The 17,213-nt window shown below is 36.5% G+C and overlaps 1 protein-coding gene across 2 annotated transcripts in view; it reads left to right on the top strand.

The window, feature by feature from the left end:
• Positions 1-9,402: 9,402 nt before the first annotated feature.
• The window catches only part of PON1 (paraoxonase 1), a 21,116-nt gene continuing 13,305 nt past the window's right edge, over positions 9,403-17,213 (top strand). Inside the window, exons 1-4 of one of the 2 annotated variants that reach the window (XM_006911913.1) lie at positions 9,403-9,448; positions 13,244-13,342; positions 14,819-14,874; positions 16,063-16,231. In XM_006911913.1, coding sequence (XP_006911975.1) covers positions 9,403-9,448; positions 13,244-13,342; positions 14,819-14,874; positions 16,063-16,231 — 370 coding nt within the window. Of the gene's footprint in view, positions 9,477-13,243; positions 13,343-14,818; positions 14,875-16,062; positions 16,232-17,213 lie in introns of both variants that reach the window. The other variant, XM_015589433.1, reaches the window with a different exon arrangement.

The following is a 17,213-nucleotide window of genomic DNA, read 5'->3' as shown; positions in this document are numbered from 1 at the left end:
GACAAGCTGCTTCTACTGACATTCTATTAATAAGAGCATAGTCATAAGGCTATACATAATTGGAAGAGAGGCTAGTTGGGTAGCCTGGTGCCCAGAAAAGAGGGATTTGAGTAGGTAACTAGTGTCTATTAGCATAGTTCCTTAAACTGTCTCAAGAAGCATTTGGAAATATTATCATTCTAAAACCATTAAAGAATTAGTAATAAAAAAAATCTTCACATTAAGAGAAATTAATACCTAAAGAAAAGCAAGTGTTAATAAAGTTTAAATGGATAAATATAACTTGTAGTAAATTCATATAATGAAATACTATACAGCAATGTATATCGCAACTAGAGCCACATGCAATGACATGGATAAATCTCACAAATAATATTGAGCTAAGGAAAACAAGAATGAATACAAGTGTATGATTTTATCAGGGGAGAATTTCAAAACAGGCAAAATTAAACAATGTTGTTTGAGGATGCATGCATAAGTGGTTAAGTTGGAATAGGGAGGCGGTAGTTATCACAAAAGTTGGGATACTGGTTGCTTCTAAGGAAGATGGAGATTGTGGTCAGTGAAAGATACATGGAAAACTTTTGGGGTGCTGGCAATATAACATTTGCTGGCCTGGATGGTGATTTACATTGATATTTCATTTATAATTATTCTATAATTGTACATATGTATTTTATAAACTTCTAGATATATATGACGTATCTCACACTAGATTTTTCATGCATATGGAAGTGCTAAGTCAACTTCAAAAAATAAAAATAAAGAGCAGGGATAGGCCTAATAATAAAAACAGGTTAGTATTCAGGCAAAAAAAAAAAAAAAAAAAAACACAAAAAAACACAAATAGATAAATGGAATAGAGTAGAGATCTTTGGGGAATTAGTATAAGATTAAGTTAGCAGTACCAATTTATAGGGAAAGGATATTTGTTTAGGAACTCACATTGGGAGAATAGACACACTCTATGGAGGGAAATAAAACTATGTTCTACTTAACCTCACTAGTTAACTACCAAACAAGAGTCTATAACCTTTAGAGTTAATAGAAGGTAATGTAAGATAGTACCTTTATGACCCAAGGATAGGGAAGGACTTCTGAAACAAAATTTCAAAATATAAACCTAAGACAAAAAAGTCGTTTGAATTTGAGTCATCAAAATTGAGGAGTTCCATTCAGGGAAGGTCGCCATTGACAAAGATAATAGACTAATATAAGAATGAGAAATATTTGCAACATTAAACTGACAAAATATTATTAAGCAAAATATATTAGGAACTCTTGAGAATATAAAGTAAAGGTAGCAATCCCAAGGAATAAGGTAAATGGCGTGAAGAGGCAATTTAAAGAAGAGGGAAAAAATGGAGCACATAAAAAGATGATGATAATCTTTAGTAATCAGAGAAGTCTCAATTAAAACAGCACTCTTAAATTACTTTACATCTATTAGACTAGCAAAAATTAAAAGGCTCAATATTGCTAAGTGTTAATGGGTAGGTGGGCATATAAGCAACCGCATGCATTGTTAGTAGCTGTGTAGATAGTTGCAGCCACTATAGGTAAGACCAGAGCTCAAAGAATCATAAGAACTGGAGGGTTCAGAGCCATGTCTATAGCCAAGGTCCATACTAGCAAAATATGTTCGCAATATTTCCTCTTTCCTCAATCAGTTTCAAATTTTAGTCTTGCTCAAGCCATTCTGATTTATAGACACAAAATTACATCTTGTACTGTGGCTTCAAGAGAATTGGTGGAATATAGGTTCTAGTTTCTACCTCTGCAGAGCAGGAAGACACACTGGCATTTTATAAAATCTCCCTACACAATTCTAGTACTTAGCCAGGGTTTTAAAACACTGCACCCAAATATACTGGAAAAGAGGTGGAAAGTGCTGATTTAGTGTTTCCACCACATTATCACAGAACACCTGGTGCACACTTGGTATCATTGATGTACTTGTGTTCATATTGTTTGCCATAATACTACAGGAATTTAGCAAGAAATATAGCAAGAAAACAAATCACTTATCTTTTGCCAAAACTCATTTTTCCCATGCAATGAAGTTGTTCAGGAAAGCAATTTACTGAAGATGTAAAAGACCATAATTAGCACAGTCAAGGTCAAGTCATCCCACGAGGAGAACCAAGAGGAATGTGCCTCATTAGAAGCAGAGAATGTAATGGAAACTTTTAACTCTCAGTTTTATACTTTCTAGAACAGACATAGCAGAAAAAGTTCGGAGATGACTTTGGGAACTGGTGAAATGAATACTTACCACAAAATTGTGTCAGTTGAGCTCTAGGCATTGCCCACTAGAAGAGCTCTGTAGTTTTCTAACACCTGCCTGGTGAATCACATAAACCTGTAGAATGTCATTGGTTCCATTAAGAAGTAAAACCTAAATGAAGAGCAGATGAAGCATTCTGTAAGCTGTAAACAATTTCCACTACAGCAAAAAAAAAAAAAAAAAAAAAAAAAAAAAAAGTAGCTTTTGCAGTGAATCTGAAGATTGTCTGCGGGTAGAATGTAAACTCAAGATCTTTATAAAATAAATTGTGAATAAATTCTAGAGAAGCCTACTAGTATTCAAAAGAATCACATTATCTGTTAAAAGTCACACACAATACATACATAATAAATGGAAATTACAAAGTCATATGTGCCCTACCATGAATGAGTTTAAACATTTAAGTCTTTTCCCTATCTTTAGCTTGCTACTCGCCCCACTTACCAGGATTTTTCTTGATAAGCGCTCTCTCAATCAGTCATTTGCTTCTGAAATCCCCCCTCAGCCTCTACTTATAAGGAACCAGACACAGACATTCAAAATTATTTCCTTTGCCCAAGAGAGAAGCCAGATACTCACTTGCTAAACCTCTATGGTAGTTTGGGTAACTATTGCCTAAATAACTTGGTTCTCTTTTTGGTGTACTACCCTCAGTGGACCGATGATACATATCTGTGCTGTTGAACTCAAAAGTGGCCATATTACTTACTTTGGCCAATGAAATGTTGGTAGAGTAAACCATATGGCACTTCCAGGTAGAAATTTTAAGAGCCAGTATGTATTTCACTGTATCTCTTTTCTCTTTGTCCCCAAGATAGTGATGCTCTAGATGCAGTCTGTTGTGCCATACTAGATCCTGGATTGATGATGATAGGCAGCAGCACTGTAGCCAACCTGCAATGGACACATAGCATGAGTGATAAATAAACCATTTTTGTTGTAGTCTTCTGTTTAGCATACTGCAGTAATTCATTCTTTTTTATTTGTTGTGTATAGTATTTTACTGTATGAATATACTACAATTTATCCATTCAACTGTTGATGAACATATGTTATATTCAGGTTTTTTAAATATTATACAATGATCTTTTTGTGCAATGTATTTTAATGCATATATATAAACATTTCTGTTGGACATACATGCAGAATTAGAAATTCTGGATCATGGAGTACATTAATGTGCAGCTTAGTAGATACTGACCAATAGTTTTCCAAAGTGGCTGTACCAACGTACCCCCCATTCATAATGCTGGAGGGTTCTAGTTGCTCTACTTCCTTGCCAACAGTTAATAGCATCAGTTTTCTTCTCTTAATTTTAACCATTCTGATGGATGTGTAGAAATATCTCGTTGTGATTTTTATTTGCAATCCTTAGATGACTAATGGAATCGAACACCTTTTCCTATGCTTAATGACCATTTGGAGTCTTCTTTTGTGCAATGAATGTTCAACTTTTGGCTTTTTAAAAATTTTGGTTAACATCATTTTTCTTATTGATTTGTAAGCATGAGTCTTTTGTAGATAACTGTATTGAAGATATATTCTCCTACTTTTTGTTGAGTCTTTTCACCCTCTCAAACATATCTTTTGATGGACAGAACATTTGTAATTTTAATGAAATTCCGTTTATTAATATTTTCTTTTATGGATGTGACTTTGTTCTGTTTAAGAAATGTTTACACAGGTTATGAAGTATGTTTTTTTGTTATCTTATAAAAGGTTTATTTATTTATTTTCCATATTTAGATTTATCATCTATCTGAAATACATTTTGGGGTATCCTGTGAGTAGGGATCAAGATTTATTTGTAGCCACATGTATATTATATCCAATTGATACATTATTTATTGAAAAGAAAATTCTTTCCTTACAGTATTTCAGTGGCACTTTGTCATAAATAAGATGTCCATAGATTTATGTGTTTATATCTGGACTCTTTATTTTGTTCAACTAGATTACTTGTCAATCATTGCACCGATATCACATTGTTTTAATTATAATATATTTATAATAAATCTTGCTTTTAGGTAGTAAAATCCTTTAAGTTTGTTTTCCCTCAAAATTTTCATGGCTATTCCTTACGCTCTGCACTCCTATTTAAATTTAGAATCAGCTTGTCAATTACTACAAAACTTTGGTAGGATTTTGATTTGGATTGTAAATGTATAGATTGGCATCAAATGTATAGCATTTGAGGATAATGGTCATCATTAAATTTTGAGTCTTCTAATGATTGCCGTTGGTATCTTTATTCATTTAGATCTTTAGTCTCTGTCAGTAAAGTTTTATAATATTCTGTGTAGAAATTTTTTATAACTTTTGTTAGATCCTTAGAATTTAGTAGTTTGATACTATTATAGATATTACCTTTGTAAATTTTCTTTTTCTACTTACTGGTTACTATACAAAAATCAATAATTCTGTATATTGACTCTGTAGCTAGCTACCTTGATAAATTCACATATTAATTTTAATGGTTTATTTGCAAAGTCTTTTAGATTGCTTACATACCGATCATGTTGTCAGTGAATAATGAATGTTTCAGATTTCTTTTCCAGTCTTGGTATCTTTTATTTCTTTTTATTTAACTTCTAGTTTAATGTTGAACACATGTAATAATAGTGAATATCCTTGTTTTTTTCTCAGTCACCACAGAAAGCTTTCAATTTCTCATCAAGTGTAATGTTTGCAACTTTTCCCTTTTGATAGCTATTCTTTATCTGATTAAGATATTTTCATGCTATTTCTAATTTACTAATAGTTTTTTAAATACATAAATGAGTATTAAATTTTTTAAATGTTTTGTCTGCATCTATTGAGATGACCATATTATTTTCTCCTTTATCTTATTAATTATATGATTGATTTAAAACTTTAAGCCAAACTTGTATACTGGAAATATACCCTACTTGCTCATAATATATTATCTGTCTATATATTGTGAATTCTATTGGCTAATACTTTGTTTAAGATAATAATGTCCATATTCGTGATAATTATTGGTCTGTAATTTTTTTCCTTGTAATTAACTTGTCAGGTTTTGGTTTCAAAGTTATATTGGTTTGTTAAAAGAGTTGAGAAAGAATTTTCCTATTCTTTGGAAAGTTTGTGTAAAATTTAATATTTTTTTCTTCAGTGTTTGGAAGAATTCACTCATGAAACTATTTGGGACTGAATATTTTAATTGTGGATTCAGTTTCTTTAATAAATATGAAAACATGAAGATTTTCTGTTTCTTCTTGTGTATTTTTTTCTGAATCTAAGAATTCATCATTTTCATCTAAATTTGCAAAGTTAGCGGAATATAATAGTTCATAATATGCTCTAAAAATATCTTTAGAATCTGTGGTAATATTCTCATCTTCATTCCTTATATTTATTATTTCTAATTTCTATCTATCATCCTACCTCTCTCCCTCTCTCTTTTTCTCTCTTTCTCCTCTCTCATATTTTCTGTCAGTCTTTCTAGGAGATTATAAACTTTATTGGTATTTTCAATAATCAACTTTTGAGTGTTTTATCTTCTCTAAGTTTTTTTTATTGTGCTAAAATTCACATAACATAAAATTCATCATTTAAATTGTTTTAAAGTATGCAGTTCAGTGACATTTAATACATTCACAATATTGTGCAATCATCACCACTATCTAGTACCAGAATATTTTTTCTGCCTCAAAAGGAAATCCATACTCATTAAGCTGTTACTCTCCATTACTCTCTTTCCCCCGTCCCTGGTAACTAGTAATCTGCTTTCTGTCTCTGTGAATTTGCCTCATCTGGCTATTTCATATCACACAGTATGTGGCCTTTAGTGTCAGGCTTCTTTTACTTAGCATATTTTCAAGGTGCATCCATGTTGGAGCATGTATCAGGACTTTATTTTTTTATGACTGAATAACATTCTGTAAAATAGACATTCTCTCTTTAAATTTGTTTTCTATTTCATTGATTGCTGGTCTTACCTTTATTATAATTTCCATACTTCCACTGTCTTTGAGTATTTTTGGTTTATGAGATACACGCTTAGATAACTGAAGTGAGGTGGCATATTTCTGTTCATTTTTGCTTCATATACTGTAAGGTTCTTTTTCTAGATGAACATAAATTTAAGATCGCATACACGTTAGGGGCTCCTACATTTCCTAACTAGATGAATGTATATAATGAAGTTGGTCCTATCCCATTTACCAGAATGTTGTGAAATTAAGTAGGCGAGAGCAATTTTTAAACTCATTTCTACACTTGGATAGAACTTTGTTGTCTGCACTGCGATTGCTTTAAATCTTCATCGCAGTTTCACAATATTGTCTCATCTGTTTTACACAGCGTAACCGCAGAAATTATCTTCATTTTACAAATGTTATTTCTTCTACTATAGAGTTTCAGGAAGTGACCATGAATCCAGTATTCAAAGACCGGTGTTTTTTTTTCTTTTCTTTTCTTTTTTCCTCTCTTTCCTAGTTGCCTCATGCCTCATGCAGAATTGTGTTATTGGAGTTCTTACGACATGGAAATTTCACATTTTCAAACACTTGAGAATATTGCAACTACTGCCAATAAGGTTCAGCATCCTCTAGATGTGGAATGCCAAGTGCAGCCACCAAATCAACCCTTCTGTGCCTGCACAGAATTAAATTTTGCAAATCTAGCTCTGGCTCTCTGCCAATACATTGACAGTTTTTACTGAATACTCAATGCATTAGGGTTTTTGTTGGAAAATAAAAGAATTAGCAGATGTGTTTTTTACTAAATATATTCATTGCACAAATAAATATTTACAACATGAGGACTGAGGGAGGACAAGGTGATATCTGAGTGTTCTATAAAAGCTTTTATTTTAGTGTCAGGTTATAAATTGCTGATGATAAAAAGAAACTGTGTCTTTAAAAAACTCCATTGCTTCCCATAAATTTAAGTTTTTCATATTTCATGAACTCAACATACTGTTTTTACATATTTTAACAACTGAAATAGTAAATTATTATATAATTGATAGTTTCTTAGAATTCAGTTTCATTGATAGTTTTTGTCTTTCTTAGTGATACATAAAATAATGAAATAAAGTAATAAGATAATAAAAATAAAGTTATCATGTATTTAACACTAATGCCATTTTAAGGTCAATAAAATATGGTATATTAAAGTATTCCAGAGGCTCCTGTAATGGTTTTCAAACATTTCTCCATTTATTTATTCAGCAATATTTATTGAGCACTTAGCCTGTGTTAGGTGCTGTACCAGGCATCTGGGCTATAACAGTAAACAGGGCATTGTTGTATAAGTTAATAGTTTAGTAAGAAAAACAGAGAAGTAACAGAGTATTAATAATAGAGTGGTAAGAGCAATAAAGAAGTAACATGCTGCAACGGACTTCTGAGAAGGGTATTTAGGAATTAGGAATCACTACCTGTCGAACTAAATTCCAAACTGATGCCTGAAGGAGCAAGTAGGATTTGGTCATATCAAAACGGGGAATAGAGAGGTTATGGGGGAAAAAAATATTTCAGACAAAAGAGTAAGTGTAAAGGCCCAGGGCAAGAGTTTCAAAGAGAGCAGACAAGTTCAAAGTAATTGATAGCCCATTGAATATCTTTAATTACTCAAGAGTTTTCACTTTTCTTTTAGATAAGGATTCTTAATGTTTGGCCAGGTCATCGTGGGCTTCAGCAGGGGTAAGTGAAACAACTGGAGTCGAATGTGAGAGTTTTCTGGATGTATGAGTCCAAGGAAAGAGTTTGCTGCATTCATCGGTCTCAAAGTTGGTTGGGTTCCTTCAAAAAATTAAGAATCACTGCCCTAAGATCTCACAGAATCAGAAAGCAAATTGCAAAGGATATTCTATAATTTATACAATAAATAAATTGGTAAGTTAATAAGTTAACTTGGGCAGAGGAGGAGAGAGTGGCCTCTCTTGTTTACTCCCCAACCCATCCTTTAATTCCTGTTCTTCCTGCGTCCCCTTCCTTAAGTAATAGCTCAGTTCTCGCTATCCCCCTTCCTGGCTTTATTCTTCTCCAATGAATATGTGCATCATCCACAGCACTACATATGCAGAAGTGATGTATTTCACTGATTTCTGGCACACAGCAGGTACTCAGTCAATGTCAGCTAGTGCCAGAATTAATGAACACCGAGTGGTGTTCACAAACGAGTTTGTGCTGAGAGAATGAGAGAGAGCTTGATATTCAGATGTTTGAAGGTGACAGTGGTATCCCGCTGAGAACAAAGTTAAATCCTAGCCAATCACAGCCCTCCCTTCCTTCTATGCCTTTTCTGGCTGAGTCACAGTGATCAAGTTTCTCAATCCCACTGAGCGACAAGGATTAGGACCTTGCTGGCACAAAGTGAGCGTTCATTAAAGCTTGGCTCTCCTTTCTCACGGCTCTCCATTTGCTCCGACCTGCTTGTTCTCCCTTTCTTTCCGGGTCTAGGCAGCTGTTCTTAGTTTTCTCTTTTTAAAGTCTTGGGGAGAGCGCAGTTCTTGGCGGCAGGCAGGCGCTGACCCCGAGGCCTCAAGGTCAGGGGCAACTGGCCCGCGGGGTGAGCAGAGGTCCTGCATTTCCGGGGTTCAGGAGGTACAGGGCAAGGCTGATCCCTGGACTGCACAATCTGGTTTGTGGATGCAGGCAGGCAGGTCTCTCCGCGGTCTGTGCGTCGCATCGGCTCATCCATTGCTCGTCTGCCCAAGGCCATGGCAAAGCTGCTGGTGCTCACTCTCGTGGGGCTGGGACTGAAACACTTCAGGGATCCCCAGTCCTCTTACGAGTAAGTTAGGTTGTGGTGAGGGCTGCCGCCCCTGGCCTCCCCAACCTAGGCCAGCCCCAGGACAGCACCAACCCTTTCGCCGCAAAGTGGGGGAATCCAGGCTCTTAACAGAAAATCCGCAGGCACGTCCCGCCGGGGGTTCGTAAATATTTGTCCAATTTTCGTTTGTCACCTGAAAACATCTCCTTGCTCGAAGTCTGAGAGATGGGGTAAGGAGACCGTTGGTGGTGTGAGTGGCCAAGCTTTTGGCATACAAGAATTAATTTTTCATGGAGATCCGTGTGCCTAGACTACAGATTCACTTCTCAACCTCTCTTCAGAATAGATAATTTGCTCGTCTGCCCAAGGCCATGGCAAAGCTGCTGGTGCTCACTCTCGTGGGGCTGGGACTGAAACACTTCAGGGATCCCCAGTCCTCTTACGAGTAAGTTAGGTTGTGGTGAGGGCTGCCGCCCCTGGCCTCCCCAACCTAGGCCAGCCCCAGGACAGCACCAACCCTTTCGCCGCAAAGTGGGGGAATCCAGGCTCTTAACAGAAAATCCGCAGGCACGTCCCGCCGGGGGTTCGTAAATATTTATCCAATTTTCGTTTGTCACCTGAAAACATCTCCTTGCTCGAAGTCTGAGAGATGGGGTAAGGAGACCGTTGGTGGTGTGAGTGGCCAAGCTTTTGGCATACAAGAATTAATTTTTCATGGAGATCCGTGTGCCTAGACTACAGATTCACTTCTCAACCTCTCTTCAGAATAGATAACGAGACTTGGGGAGGAAGAGTGGGAAGGGGCTGCTATTGTGTGAATTAGGGAAAGGAGCCTCCACAGTGGCTGCCTGGCCATGGCACCAACCTCCCCAATTTGAAGCCATAGGAAGAGAGACGGAAACCTGGCCATTGGAGCGCAGAAGTGGGAGCAAATCCCTCTGCGCTGGTTCCGTGAGCTCCAGTGGGGAGTTGGCTTTTGACGTGTGGGGTTCTCCCTCCAGCTTAGCAATGTTCCTTCCATTGTGGGATCTTAGGAAAAACCCTTTACATTTCTAACATTGGCTACTTCAGTAAATAGAAAGCAACTAACACTGTGCCTGCGGCGCAGTAACTCTTCGATGAACGTTAGTGCCCTGCTTCTCTTTAAGTATTTTATATAGTGTTAGATACTATGTGAAGGGGAGGGAATTAAAAATGTACGAGTTCTCCTGGTAACATTTCACAGAGGTTCAAAGTCTAGAGTTCACCTAAGATTGAGACAATAGTACCTTGTTATTTACTTTGAAGTAAAACATTACTAAATATCAAATTGAACATTCCGGATTTTTTTTTTATTATTAAATAACATAATGCACTAATTAGAAGCTTACATTCAGAATAGGTTTTTATAAACTATGTTTTTATTTTTCTTCTAACTGTTGGTTATTTTTCAGATCACAAATAGAAAAAAGTAAGAAAGAGTGATGTGGGGTTTTAAATCATGAGAAAATTACAGTTTGTAGATTTTTATTAATCACGATACTATTTGCTGCCAAAGGAGAATGTATGTGTAATTTTGTACCACCATATGTGTGGGTTGTGATGTCATCCTAAGATGAAAAGAAATGAGGTGAGATGGAACCATCCAATCCCCTATCTGGGCTTTTTCTCCTTTGAATTATCCATTTCCATCTATACCTGGGTTTGTTCTGCCCATGCTCTCCCAGTTGTCCCATACAGAGATGTATTCCACAGGAGTACAGATCTGCCAGGAGGGAGGGAATTTACTCTAAGAATGGGAACTGTAGGCATCTTGTATATGTTTTTGTGTAAAAGTATAGTTTTGCCACCCCCCTCCAAAAAAGTTTCTCTCTCAATATGAGGTCTTAGCTTATTTTATTCAACATTACTCTTTCTCCAAATTTGTTCCTTGGAACACAAGTCTCAGAACCTGCTCCACAACAAAATGGGTTTCTCAGACAAATAAATTTGGGGAATGTTGTCTATTTTAGCCTTCTAGAGATCGGCAATACACTCTGGTATATTGAAAGCTTTGAAAAATCTTTAAGTAAGAAAACATGATTTTTGCTTTGTTTAAGTCATCATTTCACAGACTTATTCGCCCATGACCTCCACTTCCTTTTTTGGTACCATCCATGAACATCTTGCCTAACTCTCTGGGATAGTTTGAGAAGGAATAATTCTATACCACTGACTCACACCAACACTTAGATTTCAACCTGAAGAAGTCAGATCCTAGCCTTGGGCAGAAGCGGAAGCTCATATACAGAAACAAAGAAATTGTCAAGGGCAAATGGTTTCTGGGCCCCAAGCCTGATTCTGATTTTCCTGAGAAGGACCAAAGCACACCATGGTCATAGCTGAATACAACGTCATTCTCTGTGAGTTCCTTTGTTGGCCTCGCCTGTGGTTTCCTGGTGTGGATAGGGTATCTACAGGAGATATTTTGCCATAAGGATGCTGCAGTGGGAAGACCTGGGGTCTGGTTCGTAAGTGAGAACTTACTGTTTTTACATTCAGCACCTGGATCCATCGAGTGGAGGGAGCCTCTGTCCTCCAACTTCTGGCTATAATCGAATGACTGAGAAGGGAAAAGGAAAGTGCCAGTAAGATGGACCTCTGGTTTTAGAATGGAAAGAGGGCTAGAAGAACAAGCATAGAAGCAATTCAGGGCTGAGAGGATTGGTAATTACGGTAATAGATGATGGCTGTAGAGGAAGGGAGGAAAATTGCACCCACCTTCCAAAAGGCCCTAAAATCTTGCTACTCAAAGGGCTATGGACCAGATGCATGAACATCACCTGGGAACTTTCTGGACTGGAAGAATCTTAGGTGATGACCCACACTATCGAATCAGAATTAGCATTATTTAACCTGCTCCCCAGGGGATTTGTATGCACTTCTCTAAAACTTTCACTCCTGCATCACACCTGTTAAAACCAGATCAAAAGATCCTGGAGGATCAGTAAAGTGCCTTTATTTCCACTTTCGAGAGAAAGTCCCTGAGTCCCAGAGAAAATCATGAATCCAGCTGATGGAGAGAAGGGCAGAGATTATATCGAGAGGCCCATATCAGAGGCCTTCCTCATATCTGGATAGCTGGTACCCAGACTGGTGGCTCTCTACCCTGGTCATGCATCAGGATGCATTGTGGTGCTTAATAAAGCTAATTACTGGACCCTACTCTTAGACTTTTGGATCAGACCTTCTTAGAAGGTGGAATTGATAGCCACTGGCATGGTAGTAGGAACAGGATACATTTTTTTTTTTCCTGAATGAATGACAAGAGACCAATTGCCCCCAAATTCCTATCGTTTTGTGCCATGTTGGTAAGAATTTTAGCCAAAGTGTCCACTCCCCTCTTGTCTATCTTCCTCCTTCTGTTAGACTTAATTTTCAGTAGTGCAAGTTAAGAATTTCTCGGCCTGTCTATCTTAGCCAAATAAGACTTCCAGGGATTCTCAGATAATTGTTGCTGTTCACTGCGACTATGACGGTGTACTATATTGCATCATTAGTTATCAAAATAGTGTTTATTGTTTAAATCTCTAGGCTGTGCTAATGTTGTGGTCCATTTGTTTCAAATGCCTCATCTATAGCTTTGCTCTGCTCTGGCAGCCTGCTGGTGCTTCCTTCTTACATCTGTTCTTTTTTCCTTTGTCCTTCACTCAAGTGTTCCCCTTGATGCTGATGCACTCAGATTTAATAACTTGCTTTTGGGTGTATTTGTGTGAAATGCTTTTTTAAATGCTGGCCTTGGTTATGATTTTCTGAAGTCATAAATCCTTTTAAGCTCACCTGCATTTTTTTCAACTAACACAGCCAGAAACAGATGCTCAGGCCAGGCTTTGGAGTCAGACTAGGCAGATGGGCAGGAGACTCATCTGTCAGCCGCCCTAAAACATCAATTGAATAAATTGGAACCGCGTTGTTATTTAACCCAAACTTCCACATAGGACTCCTTACACAGCTGATGAAACAGTTTCTGCTCCTGCCAAAGTGTATAGAACCCTGGAGAGGACATTATGTATCTTCTTTGTGTATCTATCCATCTCTGCTAAATAAGTACTAAATATTGTGCCTGGTAAATCTACTTGCCTGCTAGAATTCCAGGGCCCATTAACCCTGGGTTAAAACCCAAGCGAAGTGCAATTACGGAGAACTTTATTGGCAACTTACCTTTGCAACCTAATTATAATTTCTGACTAGTTTTTGTGTTTTATTCCTTTTTCTCCTCCAGAACACGACTTAATGCTTTTCGAGAAGTAAAGCCAGTAGAACTTCCTAACTGTAATTTCATTAAAGAAATAGGTAAGTGTGTAAAGGAGGAGGTATCTCATTTGAACTTTCAGTATTATGTTGCTATTTATTTGATTAATACACCTGCTTAATTTTATTCAAAAATAAAACTATGAACCAGAAGAGTATTATTAAGTCAGTAGTTAATTTTAAATAAATTGCTTGACTTTTGACTTCACTAACATATTGCCAAGGTGTTGATAGTTTTTGAGTTATGTTCTTGTTTGGTCAGCTTAGCAAAAACAATAGAACAATGTTTGATTTTTATAGTAATATAACTTCACAAGATGATAGAGGAGAGACAGAAGGAGAAAAAGGGAGTAAAGGGCAAATTTTTAAAACCCCTCACACATCTTTGCAATTACGCAAACCTTCTCCTCGTGAATCTGTCTTTTAATATCGGCGAGGAAAATTTTCCCAGAAGCTCTCAGCAGATTTTTCTTTAGATCTCATTAGTCAGAGCTAGACAACGGGCTGGTGCCCTAGCTGCAAAGGAAGCTGGGAAAGTCATTATTGGGCCTCCATTGTGGGAGGCGGGCCTTGTCAGCGTGGATAATAGGGCAGGGGAATAGCAGGTGGTAGGCAACCAACAGATAGTATCACAGGACTCTAGTCCACATTTGATTTCAACCAACCAGCTTTGTTATTTGAGGACAACTTGTTTGAGATCCATACTCTTGTTATTTTGTTTGTTTGTTTATTTAGAATTATTTATCTCAGTTGCCCTAAAGTTAGAAAGGCTAGACCAGATGACTTATTTAGTTAGCATCGATAAGCTTAGTTAGGTAGCTTATAGTGTAATTTTTTTCTAGAAGACAAATGTGATATTGTTATTAAGTATCACTGGATATTTGAAAAACAATCATCTCCACTAAGAGTATCAATACAAAAATCAAAAATCTCATTTGCCTCTAGACTGATTGAAATATTAAAAATTTACATGTACTTAAAGTATCACTAACTGGTGGTATTTAGCGATATTTATAATTAATAATAAATGCATCTCTGCATATGAAACATATTCCCATTTTAACTGAAGTTTTTAGAACTTAGTTACATTTCCAATATGGTTTCAGAGTTTGTTTGAATTGAAACTGTTAAGTATCAATATACCTTGGTAGTTTATTCTGTCTTTAAAAAAAACCAGTAAGCTATTTTCAAATTATCATACCTTTTGTACATTTCGTGAATTTCCATGAACTTTATATAAGAGATTTCAGACTCTGAGGAAAAAGTTCTAGTCCATCAATTTAATACAAATATATTAAGTGTAAATTTTAATTGTACTTCATTATATTAATGTCTTAATTTTTATACAATCACATTATTTAATTGGAATAAATAAATGAAAAAATTAATTATTCTGAACCTATCAAAGAAAGCTAAATATGTAGCCCCAGTTTCAAGTTAGCAGTGATTAAGAAAAGGACTGCTAGCTTCCTGAAATAGTGTGAAACAGGCTGTGCTAACTCTTCTCTTTTCCGGCAGAAGATGGGTCTGAAGACTTGGAGATACTTCCTAATGGACTGGTTTTCATTAGTGCTGTAAGTGTTTCCTTTCACTAAAGCGTTTTCTAGAACCAATAGCTTAAGTTTTTTATTTAAGCCTTCTATATACAAATACTTAAGTTCAAATAAAATAAAGTCATATGGTTCAAAAAACAAACTGCATGTACTGGTGTTATAATTACCATCGTATGTATTCTCTGCATATTTATATTCTTCTATGTACATTGAACTCATCTTATCTTGTATTGTAGCAATTTGCGATCTCGATGGGTTAAAGAATGGCTTCCTAGAATTCAGCTGTCTATCCCTTGAAGCACTTAAGTAGTGTACTCAAATATTTGTTGAATTGAGTGTATGTTTATATATATATATCACCTCACATGTCATTTAGATTTTTACTTTTTTTTTTTTTACACTTCTCAGAATAAGACCTTCAATTTAAAATTGCTGATAGGTCATTCCATAACTTCCAAACTTTGAAGAGAGAAGCTATCATGTTTGTGTAAACTCTCCTGCATGCAAACTCCTGTGGCAATAATATAGCTCCAAATAAAAGCGGTTGACAATCTAAGATAACAGAGTTGATAGGATCCTGTATACAAGTCATCCAGACATTGAAAACCCTTTGCTGTTGTAATTTATTTAGTCTTGTTTTCTCTTACAAAGATGGAGGACTAGCCATTCTCTACAATAATGTCTTGCAAACCTTTTTTAAAGAAACAGAACACATATTTTAAGCAAAGTCTTATAAGGGACCCAAATGTCTAAAACAAATAAGAGCTGTGTTCTAATTGAAGGATAAAGAGTAGTTCCATGGCTCACTAGACTTCCTCCAAACTTCGGTGCCCGAGATGCTTTCAAGGAACCTGCCCGGGGACAGTCTAAAAACCATAACCAACGTTCTCTTTGTATTCCTTGCTTATATCATTGAAACCCATTAGTAAACGTGCCTCTGGTCTGTTTTTCCATTTTTGATCTTTCTCATGAGTTGGTAGACACATATGGCTTCGCTACTGGTGCCTGTGCGTTGTGTTGAGATTGCTTGGTGGAGCATGTGGGGCTTCTAGAGCTCCCATGGGCCTACTGCACAAGCCAGTTAAGAGGCTTCCCATGTGGTCATGTGGCATGAAGTGGACAGAGTGAACCAGTGTCTAATCTACCACCTCCATCAGCATTCAAAGTATTTGTAATGTACCTATTTTTTTCTCCTTCATTACTTATAAGGGGTTAAAATATGCGGGATTTAAGCACCTTGATACCAATAAGCCTGGAAAAATACTGCTGATGGACATGAATGAAGAAGATCCAACAGCGTTAGAATTGAGGATCATTGGAAATACATTCAATTTGTCTTCTTTTAACCCTCATGGGATTAGCACATTCACAGATGAAGGTAACAATATTTAATGTTTATTAAAAACAAAACCAAATTAAAAAAAAACAAAGAAATGTTAATGTATGAATATTTCTTTATATCCAACTAAAGTATAACCATAAATCATGTTCTTATTCTGAATTTTAAACTTATCCCTATGTTAATTAAATATAATATTTTTATTATCTAAATGTTTAAGAATGTTAAAATATTTAACATTTGTAAAGCACCTAATTTTTTAAAAATACTACCAACATTCACATTATCTCTGTAATTACTGTAGTAATAACATTCAGCCTCAATATCATTGGTTTTCTCATTTTAAACCACTTTACAGATCCAGGCATTTACAGGAATAGATTTTTCTAACGTAAGGCATCTGCAACCTGTAGATCCACTAACTAAAGTCACCGTGGTGAGCTTTCTCTCAGTCCCATCACCTTCAACGGCTCCCTGTCCTCTGGTTCCTGTGTTTTGTCTTAAAACTGTTTCTCCACATTTTAAAATGTTGCCCCCATCCCATATGCCTTCATCCCATTTCTTCCTGTCTTTTTGCAGTTATTTCCTTGGTCTCTACATTAATTGTTAACTCCAATTGCATACAAAAGCACATGGGGAGTTTTGAAAAACCTGATGCCCAGGCCACATTTCCAAAAGATTCAGTTGGTTTGAGGGGGACCTGGGTGACAATACTTGTTAAAAGTCCTTCGGGTGACAAAAACATAAGGATCATGTCTATACCCATGGCCTCATCAGACAATCTTTTCTTCAGTCCTTCTTCCAGAACATATCCATGCGGTGGCTACAACTGCTGCCTTGGAAGTCATCGCTAATGCCCTTATTAACAAATCTCTCTCTTCCAGCCCTTCTGCTTTTCTTCTTTCCTCCCCTTTTTTCTTGCCCTCGCCTCTCTTCTCCTCCACCCTTCTTCCCTCCCTCCCTCCCTTCCTCTCTTCTTTCCTTTCTTCCTTCCTTCCTCCACCTCATTTTATTTTGTTGA

Source organism: Pteropus alecto, unplaced genomic scaffold, assembly GCF_000325575.1.
Source record: "Pteropus alecto unplaced genomic scaffold, ASM32557v1 scaffold21, whole genome shotgun sequence".
NCBI classification, from domain to species: Eukaryota; Metazoa; Chordata; class Mammalia; order Chiroptera; family Pteropodidae; genus Pteropus; species Pteropus alecto.
The sequence above is the reverse complement of the archived record's forward strand: the minus strand, read 5'-3'. Positions and strand labels throughout refer to the sequence as shown.